Source organism: Papio anubis, chromosome 16 (assembly GCF_008728515.1).
Source record: "Papio anubis isolate 15944 chromosome 16, Panubis1.0, whole genome shotgun sequence".
Classification (NCBI taxonomy): domain Eukaryota; kingdom Metazoa; phylum Chordata; class Mammalia; order Primates; family Cercopithecidae; genus Papio; species Papio anubis.
In genome coordinates this window covers 86,065,503-86,088,700 of record NC_044991.1, presented here as the reverse complement: position 1 = coordinate 86,088,700, position 23,198 = coordinate 86,065,503, and the positions used below count along the sequence as shown (strand labels likewise).

Here is a 23,198-nt window from a genome sequence, read left to right as displayed (position 1 = left end):
CAATTTTTACTTGGATTGTATATTTATTTGGGAGATTTTGAGGGCTTTGTACTAAAAACTGCATAGCAAGCACACGTGTACTGAATGTTGTGTGAAAAATTAGATGGAAATGCAGGTATTTGCTACTTTTCTACCCCCCTTGGCGCTCATCGCTTGCTATATTGTATGATTAATTTGGGTGAGAGTAATTTGATCTGGAAACTAGAATAGGAAGTGGATTTGGGGCCTGGATTACAGAATGAACTTGAAGTCCCATTTGCCCAGCTTCAGAGGGCACCATCGTTGATGCTGGTCACTTCCTCCCACCCTTCCTGGGAGCCACCCAGGAAGCGACCACGTAGCGACAACACCTTGGGGGATAAGCCTAGGGGTGAAAGTCTAGGGAACCCACAGGACCTCAGAAATAAGCCACACTCCAACCCATTGAGTATGGACTCCCATCCCCACTCCCAATTATAGTGAATATTGTGAGTGATGGTCCACATATCCCGAGGTTTATTAGCTATTTGTATTTAAGTTGCATGCTTATATACTGTGCCCATTTTTCTGATGATATTGCTTATTAATTCATAAAAACTCTGCTTATTAAGTAAACCCTTTGTTAAATTTTTACCTAACCCAGGCCCTTCCCCCATTCAAATTTGAAGTGTGATTTTCATTTTTGTAGTCATCCCCAACCCCCTTAAGGCCTTTAGGTCTCAGGTTATGCTGCAGAGAGGCCCTTTATAAACCCAAGAGTTTAACTGTAAAATAGCCACTTTAAAAAGTACCTCTTTTATTTAGATGTATGTGATCAACTTGTCAAATTCATTTTGGTGTGTGCAATGAGGTAGGGATCCAGTCTAAATTTTCCCCAAATGGCTACACCATTTCTTGAATAACCCCATTGATTTGAAACACGGCGCTCCTATATTTCTCCACATCATTTAGTCCCTATCTTATAGCAAAAAATACACTACTTTTCTTAGGAAGCCTGGGTCAGCAGGCAAACTGTGTGATGATGTAATGGCTCAGTTGTGTGATGTTGTTGGCAGAATCTTTGGATAGGATGGCAGTGATCAAAATGTAGAGGTGACTGGGGCATAGTGGTCCACTATGGGGTAAAAGTTTGGGAGATCAACAGGAGTGGACTTTTCCTATTGTCTGAAAATTATTTCAAGACACCTACATTTTACAGTCACCAGAAAACATACAGTGGTGAGATTTTATACCCACTTCACCTTGGGGCCTCCCAACTTTTGATGTAAGGGCCAAGTCAAACCATGAATGACAGGAATCTGCGCAGAACCACAAATAACTCACGGGAGTCCCATCATTCTTTGCTCACATTTAATTTTTATTTTGATTTTTTTTAATGCTGCACAACACAATATTTATTTCATTTGTTTCTTTTATTTCATTTTATTTGTTTGCTGCTGTTGTTTTATTTATTTTTATTGAAAGTCAGAGGGAACTTCTGTGGCCTTTTCTCCTTTTTCTGTAGGCCGCCTTAAGCTTTCTAAATTTGGAACATCTAAGCAAGCTGAAGGGAAAAGGGGGTTTCGCAAAATCACTTGGGGGAAGGGAAAGGTTGCTTTGTTAATCATGCCCTATGGTGGGTGATTAACTGCTTGTACAATTACGTTTCACTTTTAATTAATTGTGCTTAAGGCTTTAATTAAATTTGGGGGTTCCCTTCTTAGAGCAGCTCGTACTGACGAAGGTGCATGCGCTGAATGATGTCACGGCAGTCGTTGAACACACGGCGGATGTTCTCAGTGTCCACAGCGCAGGTGAAGTGAGGGTAGCAGTAGTGACGCCCATCTCCACTGGCAGTGCTGATCCTCTGCGGGTACAAATGCAGGGACTCGTCAGTGACACCCTCGCCAGGAACCACCCTATCACTGATGGGGACACCTACCAGGGACGGCTGTTGGCCAGTCTCTGATGTCATATGAAAACGAAAGCAAAAGGAGGGGTGCAAAGAACTCAAATCCACACTGGATGTGCGTGAACTAAAACCATGGACCTGGGTAGCTGAACCCCTGAAGTAAATTTACATCCATGAGAAAAAGAGGAGGAGGAAGAGAGGAAACTAAAGACAGGCTCAACTCACCAGAAACTCATCTCGAATGAAGTACTTGGCCCGGGTCACGCGTGGGTCCTCTCCGGGCTCGGGAGTAGCTATAAAAAAAGGGAATATATATTAATGTAATTAAAAAGTCAAGCAGCGCTGGGGTGCTAGCATCATTGTAGCTCCTGAAGTTTCAAAACCCTGATGTTTCCATATGAGAATTAATGCAAGTGTGTTTTTCTTGCTTCTCTTACAGATCCTTTATGGTTTGGTGGTGGGAGGGGGATGGCGGCTTTCAGCCCGACTGAAAAAGAACCACTGCAATGAACAGCCAGCAAAAGAGTGGAAGCCATACACACCATCCTCAGGAGTAGTGTAGCGAGCAAATTCTGGAAAGTAGTCCTCAATCTTCGATTTCCCAGCAAGGACTTTCTCAGCGAGCAGATCTTGCTTGTTGAGGAACAGAATCACAGAGATGGTGCGCAGCCATCTACAAGAAGGGAGGCCGTGTGAATGCCCGGGAGAAGCGCGCTTTTGGCCAGGGGTCTGGAATGCTTGCACAGGGTTCTTTTCTACAAACAGTGCAGACCAGGGCCTCCTGGGCAAGCGCAGGGGGTGGGCGGTCACTCCACAAACCTGTTGTTCCAGATGCTCTTGAAGAGGTTCAGAGCCTCCTGCAGGCGGTTGGTCTGGTTGTCCTCCCGGATGACCATGTTGTAGCTGCTGCTGGCCACCACGAAGATGATGGCAGTCACATCTTAACCAAAGAAAGCAAAGCCAAGAGCGTGAGCAGCGACACTGATCCCTAACAACACAGAAGCAAAGCGTTCTTCACGAACAGCCAAGCCCACAGCGTCCTACCGTTGAAGCACTGGATCCACTTGCGGCGTTCATCACGCTGGCCACCCACGTCAAACATGCTGGTGGAGAGGAAGACAGCTGGTTATTCCAGAGGGGCTGGGGTAAATGTCAAGAAACCATGATCTCTGTTATATAAAAAGGTAACAGTGGGCTTACTGGAAGTTGACTTTGTCCACCTGGAACTTGGTCTCGAAGATTCCAGAAGTCAGGACGCGGCAGCGAAGCAGGTCCTAGAACAAAATTGAGGTCAATGGATCTCAGCAAAGCCAATCGAAATAGTAATAATTTCCAATCTAAAGCAAAAGTCTGGGGTGGTTTGGGAAGAGGGCTCAGGGTCCTCTGGTGGTGAAGGGTTTTGCACACCTGGTCGCTCGGCACATAGTCAGCCTGCTTGATCACATCGATCTTGTCCAGGAAGCTGGGAGAAAAAGAAAGGCACATGGGGTGTTCACAGCGTTCACATTAATTTGCCAACTATTTGTGTCTCTCTACAAGGTCAGGCTCAACGGAAGTGACCGTCCCACAGTTATGCAGCACTAAGTCAATGGCACATTTGCTTGTGTGTTGGTTACATTTATAACTCAAAGCTGATGCCTTAAGAAAGTTAGGCCCAATGGGATTTAAGATAAGTAATTTTAGGAATCAGGGAACTCTAGATGCGTCTAGCAGCTAGCCTGCAGCCTCAGTGCAGTGGGGCCACACAAACAGCACAGGACAGAGGTGGGGCTTTGTTCTTCATGTTTATTTTTTTCTATTTTTCTTTTTTATTCTTTACTTAGCTTGTTTATTCCTGTTGCTCTCTGGTAATATTCTTGATTTTTAAAAGGTTTTATGCACATCAACCAGTAGAGAAAGGACCCCAAAACCAGGCTGACCTATCATAATCTGTACCATTTGGTAATGCTTGACAAAAACATTTTAATTTTCAAATTTCCTGCCTAAAATGGCAAACAGTTTGAAAATTGTATACCTCTGTATCATTCAGTTAAAAAAATAAATAAATAAAGTGACATTCTTAAAAACATCAAGGACTTTCTCCTCAAGGGCACATGAGATTGTTTTAGTTACTGAGAATCTGTATCCCTTCCTTTTCACTTTTTAAGAATCTCATTGATTAAAGGGAACAAAAGAGGTTGGCACAAAGGGGCCTTCTCGCCCTAGCCATCCTGAACAGGAAACAAACACAAAGTTCTCTTCCGTTCTGTTTGGTCCATGAAATAGAACGCTCCAGATATTAAACTTTTCATTTAAAAAGCATCTTGTTTGTGTTGCTTGACTAGACACACAGGAAAATTTACTTTTGAAAGATTGGGGTAATTTAATTAATACAGAAAATGCTAAAACCAGTTTATTTTTTGGAGGGAGAGGCATGTAGAGATTGGAATTGTTTTAAAGTGGGCTAATGAGAAAAGAAAATCATAAAGAGAGAAAAGTCTGTTTCAAGAAACTGCCTAAGTTTTGTGTTCCCCTCTTCCTTTTTACTAGTTCAGAGTTAGTCTGGCTTAGAGGATATACTAACTTGCCCAATCAATCTTACATTACAGCACCAGTCCAGAAATAGCTCCCCAGCCGCCCTGGCCTCCAGCATGTTACCATGGCAACAGAACCACAGTTCTATAAATAGATCATCAGCACCAAATCTTGTGAGAGAGACATCTGGAGTGGAGCCAGCCAAACCCCAGCTCAACAAATAAAAATAGGCAGCTTAAGAAATGGGCACGGTACCAGTATCCCAACTTTAACATAAAGGCAGTTCAACAGAAACGTGCCGGCCACGGCAGATGCAGGGCTGTTTGAGCCAGCGGTGAGGGAGGACATTTTAAAGATTTTAAGCTGCATTGTTCTCTTTTTCTCTGAGTTTCCTTACAGCTTTTCATGATCTATACAAATGGTGCAGTTTTCAGACAAAGTTGAAGTGTTGCATTAAAAAACCCCAAAAACTTCTAAATGATTTGAGAGAGAAAATGAAACCCAACAAACTTCAACCACCTGGCTAAACTACTGTTAATTAATGCAGCTGTGACTCCCTGCCCCCCAGCATTCAAAACTGGGATGGTTAAACTCTCCTAATCTTGTACCTGTACTTCACTTCTGACTTGGATCCAAAATACAAAATGCAAACAATTCCAGGATTTCCATTTGTTTTGCGTTACTATAATTAGCGCTTCCAGCTTTTAGTTCAAACTTTTGAGAAAATCAGGGACTTTGTTGAAGAAGGAGTGGGGGCTGGGGGCCACAGGGACCAGCCAAGATGGGCTGTTTTTCTGTTCCTTGAAAAAATATACAAATTTGCTTGTATATTAAACCGTGGAATATCTGTGTATGTGGCAACTGAAAATAATCAAAGGAATTTCCTATGGGAAGGGAGGGCTGGGGTTGATAGATTGCACAGACCCTAACATAGGCTTATATGATTTATAGATAAACAGTATTACCTCTTCCTCCCTCCTGTTTATTCAGGTGGTTTTCACAATCAGTTCCTTGGGCTTGAGGCTACTAAGTAAAGCAATCTTAGCCCTTGGTGAGTCAGCCTGGCACCTTGGTTCTGATTAGTTAATACTTCCTATAGCAAAATCAGTTCCGAGTTTCAGCTACTTGTAATAAGGACAGCTAAAACATCAAACCTCTACTAGACTCCCCTGTCCCGAGTCACAAGACACTCCTACTTCATAATATTAACTGAGACTGCTTTGTGCATTTGTGCAGCATCAACAAACAAAAGATATCTTTACATTTTTGGCTGGGCGCGGTGGCTCACGCCTCTAATTCCAGCACTTTGGGGGGCCAAGGCAGGCAGATCACAAGGTCAGGAGTTCGAGACCAGCCTGGCCAATATGGTGAAACCCCATCTCTACTAAAAATACAAAAATGAGCTGGGTGTGGTGGCGGGCACCTGTAGTCCCAGCTACTCAGGAGGCTGAGGCAGGAGAATCACTTGAACCCAGGAGGCAGAGGTTGCAGTGAGCCAAGACTGCACCACTGCACTCCAGCCTGGGCAACAGAGTGAGACTCCATCTAAATAATAATAATTATTATTATCTTTACATAATTTTTAAATAACCCTGACCACCATATGCTTGCTATATCATGTGCAAGATGAGGGAGGCCATAAACTATTTAAAAGGCAACTTTCTAGCTATAGGGTGTGATGTCCTCTGGGAGAGACCATGGTGGGTGACAGGGACAGAAGGCAATCCCTGAGGGAATGGTAAGTCAGGTGTTAGGCAACAAGAGTAGCAGCGTGGGCATCAGGTGTAGTTGTGCAATAAAATCTGTTTCGTAAGTTTACCCCTTCTTCATTTACCAACACACTAATCAGGCAAGCCCACCTTTATGAGTGACTTTGGAGAAAGAGGACTTTCCCATTGCTACTGCAGGCCTTAACCCATCCTCCTTGCAGGTAGTAATTTATTTGAAAATGACCCCACCACGGTACTGTACTGCTTAGGTGTACAGTTTAGGATTTAAAATACACTGACCACTCACCATCCTTGAAATCAAGAGCCGGGGGGAAGGAATAAATAAGGACATGAAATAGAGTTCAAAAGTCAAGACAACACAAAAGCAAACGCTACCTAGAGTCACTCAGATCTAGTAACACTAGGCAGCTACTGGAGTCTCTTACCTGAGAGCAGAAATAGAGCAATCAACAACTACCAACGAGAGAGGAGGCGTAGCTGTCTTCACTGTTCCTCTTTGTTATGTTTTAAAATTACAGCAATAAAATGTAGTATTTTTACATTATTCAAAATGTGAGAACTGCCCTATTTCTGTAAATGCTTTGGGTCAATTCAATTAATTACTTCCCAGTAATTAGGAATACTATGAAACTCATCATCATCTTGCTCTAACAGACATTCAATGTTTATATAAAATAATGTCCCTGCACTAAAAAAAAAAAAAAAAAAAAATGCAATTAAGGACTTTATAAAACAATTCAATCAGATTCGAACTTTCTGCCAGTGGGGTAACTGGTTGGCTTCTACGAAAGGAATCATCGACAAGTAGCTTTCCAAGCAGGATCACAGGTTTGCATGTTTTCTTGTGTCTGCCTGTTTTATGTGCCGGTGGGTCGGGTGGGGTTACTTACTACTGGGCGCAGTCAATCAGCTGGTACTCGTTGGAGCGTTCATAGCAGGCACGTACTCCTTCGTCCTCCCACAGAGCCTTGGCATGCTCGTAGAATTCCTGAAAGTGAACACAAGAAAGTTTAGAGAAAGACAAGAACTTGAACTAATCAAGGACACTGTCATTCGAACCCCGAGACCAGAGTTCCCTATGTGACCGACACTTGGTGTGATTCTGAATTTTGAGCCCAATTAATGAATTAATGCTCACAAAGAACTTTAATTCAACACGTTAAACATATTCAAAAGTTCATGCAATTAGCTGCTGGTCTTATTGTGAATTACTGGTTTTGGGTAGTTTCTTTTTGTGTGTGTGGGGGGAATGGGGGGAGCTACTGAGTAATTTAGTTTCTTTACAGAATTGTTTAGGAAGAATATACACTAATCTGTGTTAGGCGAATATGCCAATAAATGGTTCAATGTTGTGAAAATAAGAAACTTCATTTGTAGGATGTGCCGGGACTAAATCTTCCTTCTGGGAAAATGTGAATCTTAACAAAAAAAAGGATGATAGGGGACTTGTAGGTGGGAACATAAAAGTTCAGATGTTAGTAGGACTAATAAAAGGTTATTGTTCGGATACATTTTTAATAGGCTGCTGTTTTTCCTATTAAATATGGAATCATAAGAAAGTCAGTGGGTTATATTATACATACTGTGTTTACTGCTTTAATTTTTTCAAAATGATGCTATTTAAAAAAAAATTTAGCTATCCATACTAACTAAATACTACTAATTTCTCTGCTAATGTAAGTTTGCAGCCAAGTCGATCTAAAATATACAAACACAAATTCCCACGAAAGCCTGACAAAAGGCAACAATAACTCATTGTTTTCGCTGTAGACAAGTCTCTTCCTTGTGGGCCTTACAAACGCATACATCTTTCTATCTCATTTCCCATTCCCCGCTTATAAGCCATTCTCCCCACGAAGGGGCCTAAACATATATGCTTGGGCTTGAATGGTTTTTTGTTCCCTAAAAGTAGTCCTTTAGGGAGCCAACAGTGTCGTGCATCCAGAGGAAAGTCTTTTCCATAGGTTCTATTTCATGATTATTTTTGAGTTATAATTTAGATATATTTCATTTTTTTAAATAATGAGAAAAGATTTCATTTGCCCCGAGACAAGGACTGACTTTAGAAAAACTCTTAATCAGTGTTAAAAGGTCACCTGTTTAAAATGAGAATGTCTTCCATTTGGCACTTCACTGAGGCATCCCAAGGTACACCTTAGGGCACTTCCAGTGGAGTAAATGGACAATTAGTATTTGTGTGCCATATTTAAAATAGTTTTGTTTGTCCTAAGAAGTGAATGAGGGAATAATGAAGCCTGCCGTAGCTCAGAACTTTTTTTCTTGCCCACATGCAGGGCTGTCACTGACGTTCCTATAGGAACACTGTGCTCAGGTGGGCGGGGCTAAGGCCACACAAGTTGGGGTGCAGCTTACGGGAGGGAAGTCAAAGTCAGGCACGTTCATCACACTCAGAATGTAGTCCACTCTGAACTGGTTCTCGGGGTTGGCCAGCTCCACGGGGGGCACCAGGTTGCTCATGGCGGCCACAATGGTCTGAAAATGATTTAGCAGAGCGGTCAGGGAACAGCACTGGATGGGAGGGGCTACAAGACAGAAAGCACAAGGAGCCAGAACGTACTTCGATTGCCTCTTTCAGGTTGTTTTTGATGTCCTGCACTTTGGTTGCCTTCTCACTGCAGTGGAATTGAAAAGAAGAGAAAATCATATTGCACCACGTCAGTTAAGAGTACTGCTTTCATAAAGATATCCCGACTAAAAAGCATAGTATTCTGTTCTTCAAGGAGTTGTGGGCTCAGATCTGTACAAAGATTGGAGGTAGCTGAATAAACGTGGTTGCAAATTATAACCTCCCAAATGTGTCCTGAGGACATGCCCAATCGGGCAGATTAGCAAATTGCCTGAACAATCTTGACTGTACCAGAAGTTGCACGCAGCTCATTTAATCTTTCATGGGTTGGAAACCCCCACACTACATACTAACACTTCCTAAAGGCTTCTCCTGGTCTTATCAGCATCTGGGTAGGGGTGAGGCTGGAGTGATAGGTCACTCTGAGGTTGGGGTGGAGCAAAACAGTCCCGTGGTTTGACTTGGAATTCACTCAGTTGCTACATGAGCATAGTGAGAGAACCAGTGAGCACAGGTGGTGGTGGTTCTAACAGTTCATTACAGGAGTCTGGGCGCAATGGCTCATGCCTGTAATCCCAGCACTTTGGGAGCCTGAGGTGGGCAGACTGCCTGAGGTCAGGAGTTCGAGACCAGTCTGGCCAACATGGTGAAACCTCATCTCTACTAAAAACATAAAAAAATTAGCTGGGCGTGGTGGCATGTGTCTGTAATCCCAGCTACTCGGGAGGCAGAGGTTGCAGTGAGCCAGGATGGGGCCACTGAACTCCAGCCAGCGTGAGACGCTATCAAAAAAAAAAAAAAAAGTCGTATGTGCGATGCTCCAGGGCCCCCGGCTAGCAGCAATGAAATTTCTAGTTCATGATGTTAGTACATGTTGGTCCATGTGCAATAGGAATCAAGTAAGATTCCACCCCCTAGAAGGCCTTATAATCTAAGGGGAAGGGGGTCAGATCCCGCTGCCAAGTAGAGGTTGAAGGTTTTGTAGCTTTTCATTGACTTTAACTCAGCCACATGGGACGGCCTGTGTGGTCTTTACGGAATTATCTATATTCAGGGTTACTTGTCCCACAGGTAAAGGCCACACCCTTTGGCTTCTGGGGACCACAAGAGAATGTTAATTTTTGTACCAGATTACACTGATCCAAATGCTGTATGTTTTTCAGAAACTAGCCTTCATTAGAAGCACAGCCAGGGAAGGTTCTCGAGTTTATGTTTTCAGGGGGCAAGAAAAGGCCTCTTGTGTGGAATATGTATCTCATCAGGTCTATAGCCCAAAAATGGAACAAGCACACACAGCACACCTGCTGTACCTGTTAGGCCCTGGGAGGTGAGGGCATCGTCATGCAGAAAAAAAGGTGCTACGGTCCTGCTCCTCTGATGGGGAAACTGAGGCTGAGAGGGGGAAGTCTTGAGTCACGGAGGCAGAAACCAATGGGGGTGGGATATGGAGGGGACAGAGTATCTTTCTCATGGTGTGTGTGTGTGTGTGTGTCTGTGTATATACACACACATACATATACATATATATATTGATCTTTTGAGATTCCCAGTTTTTGAAGCATTCACTTGGCTGATTCACCAATTCATAGAATGGAGGTAGAAATTAAACATATAATCCCTCCAGACTAGAACAGGACAAAGTTAAGGCAGAGGAAAGGCGAAGGGAGGTTAATTAGCAAGAGCAGACTGGGTGGTCAGTGGAGCAGCAGGGGCGGGCCAGGGGTGGGGGAACTGGAATGGACGGTGGGGCCAAGTGCACGCCTGTCGACAGGCCTTCCACAAATCATTTGGTCTTTCCTTTCTCAAAGAATTATACTTGCAAATTTATTCTTTCTGAATAAACGTCTGTGTACTTCTGGGCCTTCACCTGCTGAAGGATCCCATCTCGCCCCTTTCCTACATGAAGCCTCTTTCACAGGTCTCTGCACCACTGCTCTTCTACATTGAAGAGCTGATGAAGTTCAGAGGGGTCATGCTCATTAGTGGTGGGGGGTGTCTGGGGTTGGGGTGGAGGACAGATGTTGCCAGGAATCCCCTCAGGGCCATTTGAGTAAAAGTGCTGCAGGTCCAGAGAACCTCAGAAACACAGATGACAGGGAGGTGAGCTTCAGGTCTTGTGTACAAACCTGACATCTGATTCTGGCCCCCAGACTCCTAAAGCAACCACCTTCAAGTGAAAGGGAGTGAGTCCTGACCGTTCTGTGGGACTGTCTGCTTTGTGTGTGCAGAATCAAAGCTCATGTCTGAAATTAAGAATTTCCAGCCTTGGTGTTAGTCTAACATCAATTATTTAGATGTTAGAAATTAAAAGGACTTGTGTTTGATCGTCCCCAATGTTCACTTTTGAATTCAGAATTTACCTAAAACCCCCTAGGACAAATCTATTCCCATTCATTAAAAGCAGGCTCCATTTCATAGGTAATGAAAGCTATGAACCTTTGGTTTTGAGGTTCCACAATAGTAAAATTAGATACATTCGGGTACTAAATATCCAAATCTGCATACAGCAAGAGAAAAGTATTTCCAGAAACAAGTTTCTTTCATTCAGTTTGATATTTTGGTCTAAGCAGTAGTATGATAATTGGAAAACTTCCCGTCTTAAAATACGGATATTTTGAGAACGTGTTCAGTATTCATCTACGTATGTGAATAGGTGTGGGAGTATATCAAGTATAAAACAGCTAAAATAGAAATCTAAAATCTAATTCGGGTGTGTAATACTAAAACATAAAATTCTTCCATTGAAGCAATTACTATGTAGATGGAGATATTATACTGGGGGTTGGCAGGTTTATCATCACTTTTACTATTGCTTAATGAATTTAACGTTGATTGTGAAATTCAGAGAAAATTCCTTAGATGTCTTTAAACTACTCAACAAAGGCAAAACATATGCCATTAGCTAGAATTCTGATTCGCTACAAAATTGGGACTAGGGCTGGAAGTACTTTTAGGGTCTTGGTGCCTCCTCCTCCCCCTTCTATGTATAAAGCAGATGGGCTGCGTTCAGTTTTTAAGAGCTCGCTCTCCCCCCCCCCCCCCCCCCCCACCCCGCTTCAGCTAACTAAGTGGTGGGGGAGGCTATTCAGGTCTCCACCTTATCCTTGTGCTTTGGTAGGAAAAGACAGACAAAGGAAGACAGAAGACAGACGCGAGATACAGGGATTGCTGAAACATGCAGAGAATTTTTATTTCTCACGAATGTTAATACTTATATTGACTTGCAGAACAGAATCAGAGAGATGTGCAGGCCAAGGTATTAGTAGGGTTCAAGGGTTTAGCACGACATCTAGTACACAGTAGGTTGCTCACTAAGGACTTGTCATATTTTGCTCAAATGCCAACTTTTGGTACAGTAGATTGTCAATTAGTCATTTCTTATAGAGATGCCTTTTTGGATAGTTGTCACACTACATTTCTGCCAATTAAGGATTTCAGTCCATTTTTCGTTTTTTCAATCATCGTTTAAGGTAAGGTAGTAGGGGCCCCATCCCCCCTCCCCCCTCAGACAACAGAATAGTATTCTTATTAGAAGTTCCTAAGACCGAGCAATTCCAGCATGCAAATTGTGATAGGACATAGCCGGGAAGATGAGAAACTGTAGCCATCATCTAGGGATAATATATTCTAAAAGAAACAGATGAACAAACATGTGTCAGTTACTTTGTCCCCAGACCCCAAGATTTTTGCCCCTCCCCTCCCCGGCCACAGAAGCTGTTTCTTTGAGATGCCCTAAACTAAGTCAATGGTTCTGGATGTTCTCATGAAAGAGCCACTCCACCGCTGCATGCGAAACACGCAGCAGAGCTAGAGCGGTTACCTGGTATGCGTGTGTGTGCGCGCGGCGCGTGTGGCTGTGTGTGCGTGTGCGTGTGTGTGCGTGTCTGTGTATGCATGTGCATGTGTGTGCGTGTGTGTATGTGTGATGGGTGTGGGGATGCAGGAAGCAAAGAAAAAATAATTTGATGATGAATGGAAAAATAAAAGATGCCATCATGAATTTCCTTATGTACTAGCTAACGTAAAGTGCCTTAGATTCAAATAAATTTGATCATTTTTAAAAGGCCAGAGGCTTTTCAAGATGATTCTTAACGACCTGCTGCAAGGTACCAAGGCATATTAAAGACAGTGCAGCATTGCATATTTTAATAAAGGAAAAAAATTTTGTTTCAAAGAGGTCTGAAATTTTAAAATCAGACCAACCAGTGGGTAGATGGAATTTAGCAGATAGTTTTAAAAACAAGTAGCTGGTTCAAATGGAGAGCTGGGGGAAAATAGAAACCATATGGAAAAACATCAATTCTCAAAATCCTAAATTGATCGTCTAAAGCTGAAATCTATAACTTTCCCCCAGCTGGATCTCATTCTACTTTAAGCATGGCCAAAAAAATTATGTTACGCACTTTACTTGCTCCAAAATGTCAGGAAATTGTGTGTTATTTGCAAATGCATGCCAATATGGCTGATGGTCCTTTAAATGACTTTTATTTTCTTCCCGGGTCTCTGGCCTCAGTTTCCCAGTATGATCTTCATGTTTGTTTTGTTTGTTAAAAAATTTTTCTGTTTTTGAATGTGCCTACCCATCGCTGTTGCTCCTTGCAGCCTGCGGGTCCTCTTCGCCGCCCCTTTTAAAGAGAGATTGAAAGCTCACCTAATCTGCAAGGCACCGCAATTTCACACAAACCCCACACAGTCTCTCTACATTCCTAAACAATCAGCCAAGAGCAAAAGCAACAACTCGCGCGCCATCCATCCTCCCGTTAATTCTTAGGTCGCCTTTCTGGCTAAATTGGAACGTCCACTGAGACTGCAGGCCATGAGGGAAGAATCCTACACGTTTGCTGCAGTATTAACAGAGCTGTCTGGAGACTCTGGTCGGACACAGGAGGGATGGATAATTATTTTCTTGTGCTTTCACTAAACGTACATGCATTAGGGAGCTAAAGCAGTGATTTATCTCACAATTCTTCTGAGAATGTGGCAGCGCATAAGGCTCCTAATTCTCCCAGGTCAGAATCTTCCCAATGTTGTAACTTAAAGCACAAAGGCATAGACGGGGGAGATTTCTGCCCAGGATTTCCTGCAAAACTAATGACCTCACTTCTTGCAGTGGAAGGAAACTACCTATAAAATGGTTTTATTTATAAATAATTGTTCCCCATAAATTGTCATTAAACTATGTCTGGACTGTGATACAGCAAAAAATTAAAAATAAAAAAAAATTAAAAGAACAAAAGCCCACCCACTACCACCATAGAAAAAAGAAAAAGAAGAAAAAAAAAAAACCCAAACCCAATCTTCATAAACAGTAGGAATTCCTCCTTGAAGGCCGAAGGGCAGCCTTCTACAGTTTGGTAATTGATCAGCTTACTTCAACCAATGTTAATGGTGTTTATATTTTGGTTTTGTTTTGTTCCTGGCACTAAATGTAAGAAAAAGAGTTAGCTTTGAGTTAGAAAATCCACATCCAAACTCCGTATTTCTGAAGGTCAAATCAATATTATCTTACTCTTAAAAATTTAATCGGTATGGCAGCCCGCAGAGAGTTAAGGCAAATTTAATAGCTCAGCAGAGCCCTAACAAAACGCAAGATCAGGGAGGAAAAACCCTGTACCACACAGACCACCCTTTAGGGACAGATCTCACTGTGTCACAGGGAATTCCTAGTTAAGAAGGAAATAGCTTTTGTTGCAATACCGCAGTGAGGAAAAAGAAAAAAGGAGGCAGTTGGATGAGATAAAAATAAGGTATCTAGGCTCCCATGAGGAATACCCCTGCAAACCCTTTCACAGGCTAAATTTAACATATCTATGCCCTTGTCTGCAGAGAAGGCAAACTGGGAATGTTGCTTCCTCTTTCCAAAAAGAAAACAGAAAAGAGAAGTTCTGGTTTAAAACCCTTGCCTGGTGTTATAGGCTGGCTCACTTAGGGAGGAGAATCCTTTCTATAAAAATTTTTAAATTTTAGGGCAATCTGTAGGGTAATGAAGCTGTTAGTAATTTATTTCAAAGGTGACTTAGCTTCTACTCGACTCAAAATAAGGTAAATAGTGGCTGCTGCATCTTTGAAAAATGCTAGCCATGTCCAGTTTTAATGAAAATATTTATCTAGAGGATACGTGGTCAAATTATTTTTGCTTAACTACTCTCATGAAGTACTCCTGCAAGCTGCAGGAGGGAAATTTATGCAAGATTTTTCTTCAAATGACAACATTCATGGTTGGAAGTCTGTCTCCGGGTTTTTATTTATGGTCAGGATGGCAGTCTCCGTTGGCAGGGCTTTATCGAGGGGTGTGTCAAGAATTAAGAATTTCAGAATTGCTTGGTGACAAGTGATGCTAACTTACTCAATAGCACATATGTGTATGTTGATAAGCCACTGAGAGTCATAATCAGTTGAGTAAAGAAGCCCATCCTTCTGCATCCCAACCAATCCTTCTGAATTCAGGGTTAAAGTAGAAAAAGCATCCTAAACTAACATGACTATTTGTATGGGTGATGTCATCCTTCTCTAAACAATTATTTGATCTAACAAATTCTAGAATTCACCATAAGGAGCTGCCTGCCTTGCTCTGAAAGGTGAAAAAGTTCACGTTCGTTTCCCGGATGCTTAGTGACTAGTAAAGGTGTTTTTTTTTTTGAGGGGGGGGAGGGTGGGGGTGGGCAGGCATTGGTATAATTAAATGCTACCGCCTTGTCTCCATCTCCCCTTTTGAAATGGAAGCCAAAGCAACTCAAGGTTAAATTTTCAATTGAATCCAGGTTTAAGAAAGGGAACAGGACTGGGCTAACCAGCTAGTAATTACAAACTAGTGCCTTCAGGTGCTTGAAATCTAGTGAGCTTAACGCTCTCACACCAGTGAAAATAGACTGGTCAACTTAGTTTTTTCTGTTTTTTACACACTTTGTCACATGAGAACGATGGGTAGGCCCCAATCTGGGGTCTTGGGGAGAAAAGCAAGTTCCCCGATTTATTGAATGCTCCCTGTTTGCATTCCTCATGCCAGGCAGGGCTTCCTAACTTGTGTCACAGGTCTAATATAAAGTCTTTCCCGTTTAATCTTCATTCCCGCTACTGGACTGCCACACTGCACTATACCAGGATACCTGGGAGGACTTTTCAAAGGCAAAAATGCCCCTCAGTGAGGCTGGGAGTGCCTAACTCCCAGCCTTTCCATCCTTTACATAAAAGTTCCCTTTTCTTTTCCTTAGGCAGGGGTACTGATTTGCTTTTTGTTTTAAAGAGAAACAATGATTTGCTCATAATGGTAATTTAAAGGGGGACAAAAAAAATTACAAACTATAAACACGGGCTGCCACTTCCAAATCTGTTTCTGGTGAGAATATTATGGAAACGATGTTTCCTAAAACATCCTGTGTTGGTTCATTACATTGAAATCTGTGTGGGGTGGGGTGGGGTGGGGTGAATCTGCAGTGACCAGCATGGGCAGGACAAGGGGGCGGCCAAAGCCACATTGAAGACACTGCAGTGATGTCTGGAGGCTGTGGCAGGGACCTGGCCCAGAGAGGGGCTGTCACGGGGCCAAGTGCTGTCAAGCATCCCCCGCAACCAGGCATGATTTTCTTGGGATAGGGAGATGTTTGTCACAAACACTGGTGCTTTCATCAGTAGTATTTGCTGCACCAAAGACCCAAGGTGGGGGGGGACCCTAAAGAGCCCTTCCCAGGATTTTCTAATATGTAAATCCAGAAAAATTAAGTGAAAACTGGCTGCCCAGCCCCCAAAGCCTACCTATACTTCCTAAAGGTTAGTATAAAGTCTGTTCCTCTTACTTGGTGCCCCTGCACAGATTTGACACTTACTCTCCATTAAACCCATTAACATGCAGGATCCTCATCTGCTTCACAATGGTGCTTTTACCAGATTCTCCAGCACCTAGAAAACGAAAGTAAGTCTCAGGTTATGAAGGAGGCATTTTAACACTTTGGGCAGGGAGGACCTGCTGCTGTTGTTTTGTTTTTCCATAGAAGCAACACACAAAAAACCAAACACAAAATCATAGACTTGCAACTTTTCTTGACATTTCGACGCAGAGAAAAGGAAATCAATCTCCAACTCAGTGTCTACCTGCAGTATTTCACCACCAAAATAACAAACAAGAATTCAGGGTTTGCTGATTTTAGTTTTTTTCTTTTGATTGTTTAAAAAATTGTGGGGTGGTGATGGAAAGGGGCAAAGAGAAGGAATGACGCAATTTTGTCATTTGCGGGGTAAACAAGAAAATTGAAGTTAAAACTGTGAAACTGAATCCCTGATACATGAACATTCACACATAAACGTATCTAGACACACAATTCGTTGTCAGATGTTTCATGGTTAAAATACCCGGGATTCCCAACAATGCCCAGACGCTGCAGTCTCTTCCACATCACGTAGCGATGCAGCACTTTCCTTCTAAACATTTTCACAACGCAGCTTCTTTCTGTGCAGGTTTCCTACCCCTTGGGCTACTTAAAAATCCACCCCTAAAACTGCATTACATTTTATCCACTTAGCCATACTCCTCTTTCCTCACAAACTATATCTTTCTAAAGATAAATTCCCTCTGGGTACAACTATGTTGCTGAGGAAAAGGGGAGACCATCAATTATCTGTCATCTTCTGGAAAAACCACACTTTAATATCAAATACGATTCTTGAGACCCTATTAGCATTAGGTAAACTGTAACAGTAAAAAGTAATACAAGAACAAAACTTTAATCAAAAGGAAAACTATCCCTGGGAACTACTGAATTTGAAAGATTCCAAGCCCTTCCCAACTCAAAAAGTAGAAACACATGCCTCCATTTTAAATCATCTTTCATTTGTAAAAATACATATATGTTTCATGGAAAAAACACATTTCCATCAAGCTAGAGGGAGGATGGCTATTTTGCATCTTCTTTTTTGCGATGCACATTCTCCAACAGATCATCTATGTGTGAATATTTTGCCCTCCTTCCACACAAATCTGTTTGTTTTCACCCCTTTTTCTTTTTAACTTTTAATTGTATTGTTTTGTTTTAATGCCCAGATAGCAGAGCATTCCTCCTTCACTTGCCTTCTCACAAGCCCATAATCAATATCTGTAAAAGTTAAAATTAGTTTCTATGGAAAACATTGATTTCAAAGCAAACACTATCTTAATGAGCCTAACTTTGGTAAATTAAAAATATAAATGGCACTACTAAGAGAGGCCATGAAGAGAATACGTAATATTTAGCAGGATCGCTAATATTCTAATTTCAGAAGTGCTAAACTGTGTAACAGTTACACGACGTATCTTTTACAGGCAAAAACAGATCCGTGCCTCAGTTTCCACATTCATGAAATGTGGCCGAAAAATTATTTTAAGATCATTGTAAGTTCTCTAATTCACTTAATTTTTATGTCATTAAGATAGAGTAAAAAGAGGATTTGGGGCATTATTAGGTTTCCTCTTTTGGGGGGAGGCATTATTTGGTGAGAATCACCATTGAAAAATGCAAAATGTTGTGTCACTGGCTTAAGCTGCAGATTCCTAGGCCAGAGGCAATCAATACATCATGATGTAATGTAGTCATATAGACTAGGACATTTAGATTAGCCCCTGTGACGCAAGGTGTGTTCTGAGTAACAGTCTCAAATTAAGTGGAGACTTTGTGATCACAGCACAAAAGGTGTTGGAAATTTAAGATACCATTAGCATCACACTTGACTTAAATTAGTATTCAGATAGCATTCACAGAAAAGATTCTAGACTTTTCCAGATTTATACTTTGAAATCAAGTTATACACATAATATCCCAACAGCATAATTCTGCCTTCAAAAGTTTTAGACAAGACAGCAACACATGTACCATTTAATTACTGAAATTGCAAATGCATAAACATCAAAGACACTTATTTTCACTTAATTAGTATTTTTCTTCTTTTATAAATCTGGACCCAGGAGAACAAAGTCATGACCTATCCAAAAAGAGCAAAGCAAAAGCCACCAAAGGAAAAAAACAACAACAAAAAACGGCCTTTTATATTTTCTTCTTTCTACTCAAGCTGTTTTGCTGAAATGTGACCACGAACTAGGTCTTAACCTAGCAAATTCACAAATTTATTCAGATAGCCAAATTATCAAGGAAGTGGAAAACTTCCATTTTTAATTAATGCTGTGTAATTCTTTTGGTCATTTAAAATTTTTTTCTCCCCAAAACAGCACCTTAAGGAAAAAAAAAGGAGGAAAGGCCATCTCCTTATAACCTTTTTTAATTTAATTTTATTTTTTTGCCAGAGGAAAAATCGCAATCAAAAAAAAAAGAAAAACCCAAAACCAAACAAATAAATATCATTTGATAAACAACTAATTAATGTCTTTTTATCTCTTCCCACCTGGAGGAAGTCTTCTCCTTACAGCACTCTCAATCCCCCCTCCCACCTTGAAAAGGACAACCCCCCCCCCAAAAAAAAAACCACGCCATTTCCAGACCAAGAAGCCATTTACAGACAAATGTCATTCTCCAGTTTTATCTGATTTGTGAATGTCTTTGTTTTTTCTTTTCACAAAGCACTCTCAATGTGGCCAGCCAGCAGAAAAATGTGTTTTTTAATGGTTTATTAAAATAGTGTTGGGGGGGCGCTGGTGGTGGGGGGGGCAGCTGCTACAATTAATTCTCCGCTCTGCTTTTGAAAAAGCCTGCAAGTCTGGAAGGGGAAAAAAAGGTCATACTGTAAAATGACGTGTCATTTGGCTTCACTGGGCACTTCTCGTACTAACTCTATCCATTTTTTGGTGGTGGGGGGTGGTCTTATTTTATTTGACTCTCCTTCTCCTCCTTCCACCGCCCGGCCTGGCCCGGGACACGTCTGCTCCGCGCACACACAGTCGGTCCTGCCCGAAACGCACCAAGTCGCGCCCAGCGGCAACCGCCCTCCCTCCTCCCCTCGCCCCTCTGACTCCGGCGCCACGGACTCCCCTTTGGTGCCCCTCCCCCACCACTGCCCTGGCTGCCCACCAGCCCCCACTCTCCTCGGCCACTTCTCCCCGCCAAAGCCTCCCTTTGGCGGGGCCCCCTCCGCCACCACGGCGCCCCCCAGCGTCACCCCCTCCTCTCCTCGCCCCTTTCTTCCCCCTCCCATCACCACGAGGCGGTCCCCTCCCCCACCCGCCACCCGATTTCCTGTCCCCGAAACCCTCTTTTTGTCGCAGTCTCCGGAGCCCCATAGGCCTCCCCCTCCCCCTCCCCAACACGCACCCAAACCCCTGGCGTCGCAGGGCCTTCATGAGAGAGAGAGGGAGAGAGCGAGAGCGAGAGCAAGAGACACACAGAACGGGCGGGCCGGGGGAGGGGGACCCGCGCCCGCGTCGCCACGGCCCCCTGCCCCGTTTTTGAGCCCCCGCCCGGCCGAATCCGCGCCCCGGGGTCCCCTTCCGGCCTCGCCCCCCACAGACAGAGCCCGTGAACGGGCAGGGGGCCCGGGAGCGCGCGCCCGGGGCGGGGGGCGGGCTCGGCGCGCGCGGCCTCGCGGGCGCCCCTCTGGGGCCCCCGGGCCGGGGCCGGCGCCCCCCGCCCGCCCTGGCCCAGCAGCAGCAGGCGGTGCGTGGCCCGGCAGACCTGCTTCGTCCTCCTGCAGCTGCTTCTCGATCTTTTGTTGGTTCACGCTGCGCTCTCCTCGTTGCGCTGGTCCTCGGTCTTACTGTTCCCGAGGCAGCCCATGGCGGCGGCGGCGGCGGCGGCGGCGGGCGCGGCCGGGCTGCGGCGGCGGCGGCGCGGGCGGCTCCCGCGGGCCGGGAGGGCCGGGCAGCGCCGGGCGGGCGGGCCGGGCGCGGGCTCGGCTCCTCGGCAAGGAGCGCGCGGGGCGGACTGCGGGCCGCGGGGCGCGCGGACGGGCGCGAAGGGGAGGGTGGTGTCGGTCGGACCGAGGGGCGCGCGCAGCTCCCCGCCCCTCGAGCCGAGGCCGAGGTGGCTGATGGCCGCCGCCGGGCCGAGGCGGACCAGAGCAGGAGCTGCGGGAGCTGCTGCCGCCGCTGCCGCCGCCGCCGCTCTTATTGCCTCGGCCGGGCCCCCGCCGCCGCCCCGAGCTAAAAGCGCCGCGGGCGGGCGGGGGGAGGCGGGGGGAGGAGGAGGCGGCGGCGGCGAGGGGGGTGGAAGGAGGAGGAGGAGGAGGAGGGCCGAGGAGCGGCCGCGGCGGCCGCGGCGGCGGCTGGGAGGGCGGGAGCCGGCGGAGGGAGGCGGCCCCCCGGGAGCCCGGGGAGGGGGTCCCTCCGCCCGCGCCCGGCCGGGGACGGGACGGGCCAGGGAGACGCCCCCCACCCCCCGGGCTCGGGCCGCAGCCGGGCCGGGCCGAGGGGGGAGAGGGGGCGTCTCCGCGCCAGTGACGACCCCTCGCACGACGCCAACGCTCCACCCCCCGGACCGCGTCGCCCGGCGCCCCCGAGGCCTCCTCCCCCTCCCGCGGGCGCCGCCGAGGGGCCGGGGTGGGCGGAAGGGGAGGGAGTGCGCGCCCGGACTTAGGAAAATTTTCGAAAGAGAGAGAGACACAGAGAGCCAGAGAGCAGGAGTGTGGAAAAAGCGAGGCGAGCACGAACCAAAGGACAGAGCAACCGAAAAGGAAAATGTGTCCACACACACACACGAACACGAATAAAAACCCACACTACACAGCGATGGTGGTGTCTGGTGGCGGTGGCGGTGGCGGGGTGGGGGGTCTGACTAGATGAGCCGCTCCTCGCGCCCCCGGCGCCGGGCGCCATGGCCCGAGCCGAAGGCGCCGCTGGCCCCGGAGCGCCCGCGGCCTCTGCGCTTGGCGCGGCCGCCCAAGTAGGAGAAGAAGGCGCAGCCCAGGAACACTCGGAAGCAGCAGGTCGCCCCGAACACGAAGCCGCAGCCGCGGCCCTCCTCCGTGCGCTTCTGCAGGAGGAAGTTGAGCACCCACGAGGGGCTGCGCACCGAAAAGACCAGGAACACCACGAGGGGCAGGTGGGCGCTCAGCGCGCCTGCCTTGAGCGGCCCAGGCCGCCACACGACGCCCCCCACGCGCGGCGCCGCGTAGTAGGCGTCGTCCTCGTCGCCCGAGTCCGTGTCCCACTCGGCCCAGGCCCTACTCGTGCCCCCGGCGGCGGCGCCCTCCTCGGCGCCCCCGACGGCGCCCTCCTCGGCGCCCTCGTCGTCGGCGGCGGCGGCCGCGGCGGCGGCGGCCTCGGGGTATCGGGCCTCCTCCTGGGCTTCTGGCACCTTCTTCTTCTTCTTCAGCATCTTCTCCACCTTCTTCCTCTCCTTCTCCTTCTTCTTCTCCTCCTTTCGCCTCTGCTCCAGCAGCTTCTTCTCGAGCTTCTTGCGCTCCTTGTCTGTTAGGAACTTCTCGGGGGGTGCCTCCCGCGCCGGGTTCTTGGGGTTCTTCGCGGACTTCTCGGGGTCCCCGCTCTTCCGCGGCGCGAGCGGCTCTCTCGAATCGGCCAACGCCGCAGCCGCCGCCGCAGCTTCGGCAGCCACCTCGGCAGCCGCCGCGGCCGTCTTCTTCTGGCTCTCTGCCGCCCGGGCTTTGAGCTTCATGGCCATCTTCAGCATGGTGGCCCGGCCACCTCGGGGAGCTCGGCTCGCGCCTGGCCCGGGCGCCCTGCTTGCCCCCGGCCTCGGGCTGCCCGGCCCCCGTGCGCCCCGTGTCGGGGGGCTCGGCTGCGGTCCCCGCCGCGCTGCCCCGGGGCCGCGGAGCGCGGCTGCCCGGGCTTCGGGCTGCTGGGCTGGCTGCCTAAGAGTTAGCGCCAAAAAGGATGAGCAAACGAAAAAGGGACAAGAACAAACCAAAAAGCACCCAACAACAGCGAGAAACCAAAAAGCACCAAGAAATGTCAACTCAAAAAGAAAAGTGCAAAGGCGCGGATGGCACGAGTCTGCTGTTACCCTCAGGCGCTCCTTGGTTTGGCTCTTGGGCACGCCAATGGAGAAAAGAAAAGAGAGAGAATTGGGGGGTGCTCGGAGGCGCGGGGCAGGGCAGCGGCGCCCGGGCGCCCCTGCCTTGTCCCGGACCCGGCGGCTCTTGCCCGCGCCGGGCGACTCGCACTTCCGCGGGAGGCCCCGGCGCTCCCCGACTTACATGTGAGTGAGGTGCACTCACACGCAAGGCAGTGCCTGCCGGCCGCCCGCCGCCGCCCCGCGCCGGGACAGGGGCTCGCTCCAGCCGCGGCGCCGCAGCCCGGAGCCAGAGAGCAGGGGAGCGCCGCGCCGGCCAGCCACCTGACGCAGCCCGCTCCGCGGTGCCGACGCGACTGAGTGTCCCTGCCGGAGAGCAGCGCTTCTAACCGGCCCCGATGACGCCCCAGCCTCTTCAGAGGACCGACCCATAGCAGCGGCCCCTATAAACCGAAGGGGAAGCGCGAAAAATCGGCCCACCGGGGACGCACCCAAATGGGCCGCCGCGCACCCTGGGGGTGCGGGCCGGTGCGGGGACCGCGCGGGTGTGGGCCAGGGGCTCGCGGGCCGCGATGGCGGGGGGCGCGGGCGCGCCCAAGACGGTGGGCGCTCAA

General features: G+C 46.8%; 2 protein-coding genes across 19 annotated transcripts in view; both read right to left on the bottom strand.

Moving 5' to 3' along the window:
- Window positions 1–1,315: 1,315 nt before the first annotated feature.
- LOC101006785 (guanine nucleotide-binding protein G(s) subunit alpha) overlaps window positions 1,316–23,198 on the bottom strand; it is a 71,811-nt gene continuing 49,928 nt past the window's right edge. For 2 of the 17 annotated variants that reach the window (XM_021920878.2, XM_003904552.5), the window contains exons 2-13: window positions 16,525–16,597; window positions 13,282–13,326; window positions 8,693–8,747; window positions 8,488–8,607; window positions 7,005–7,102; window positions 3,278–3,332; window positions 3,071–3,144; window positions 2,915–2,973; window positions 2,690–2,810; window positions 2,413–2,543; window positions 2,096–2,163; window positions 1,316–1,825 (exon numbers count right to left, since the gene is read on the bottom strand). In XM_021920878.2, the coding sequence (XP_021776570.2) occupies window positions 1,679–1,825; window positions 2,096–2,163; window positions 2,413–2,543; window positions 2,690–2,810; window positions 2,915–2,973; window positions 3,071–3,144; window positions 3,278–3,332; window positions 7,005–7,102; window positions 8,488–8,607; window positions 8,693–8,747; window positions 13,282–13,326; window positions 16,525–16,597 (1,046 nt within the window). In that variant the 3' untranslated portion in view covers window positions 1,316–1,678. Of the gene's footprint in view, window positions 1,826–2,095; window positions 2,164–2,412; window positions 2,544–2,689; window positions 2,811–2,914; window positions 2,974–3,070; window positions 3,145–3,277; window positions 3,333–7,004; window positions 7,103–8,487; window positions 8,608–8,692; window positions 8,751–13,281; window positions 13,327–16,524; window positions 16,598–19,929; window positions 20,136–20,255; window positions 20,738–22,575; window positions 23,017–23,198 lie in introns of those variants that run through there. The other 15 variants (XM_021920877.2, XM_021920872.2, XM_021920879.2 and 12 more) reach the window with 13 other exon arrangements.
- Window positions 7,075–23,198, bottom strand: part of LOC103887915 (neuroendocrine secretory protein 55) — a 66,074-nt gene continuing 49,950 nt past the window's right edge. The window contains exons 2-6 of one of the 2 annotated variants that reach the window (XM_009215855.4): window positions 16,525–16,597; window positions 13,282–13,326; window positions 8,693–8,747; window positions 8,488–8,607; window positions 7,075–7,102 (exon numbers count right to left, since the gene is read on the bottom strand). The gene's annotated coding sequence lies outside the window, so the exon portion shown is untranslated. The remainder of the gene's footprint in view (window positions 7,103–8,487; window positions 8,608–8,692; window positions 8,748–13,281; window positions 13,327–16,524; window positions 16,598–23,198) is intronic. The other variant, XM_009215856.4, reaches the window with a different exon arrangement.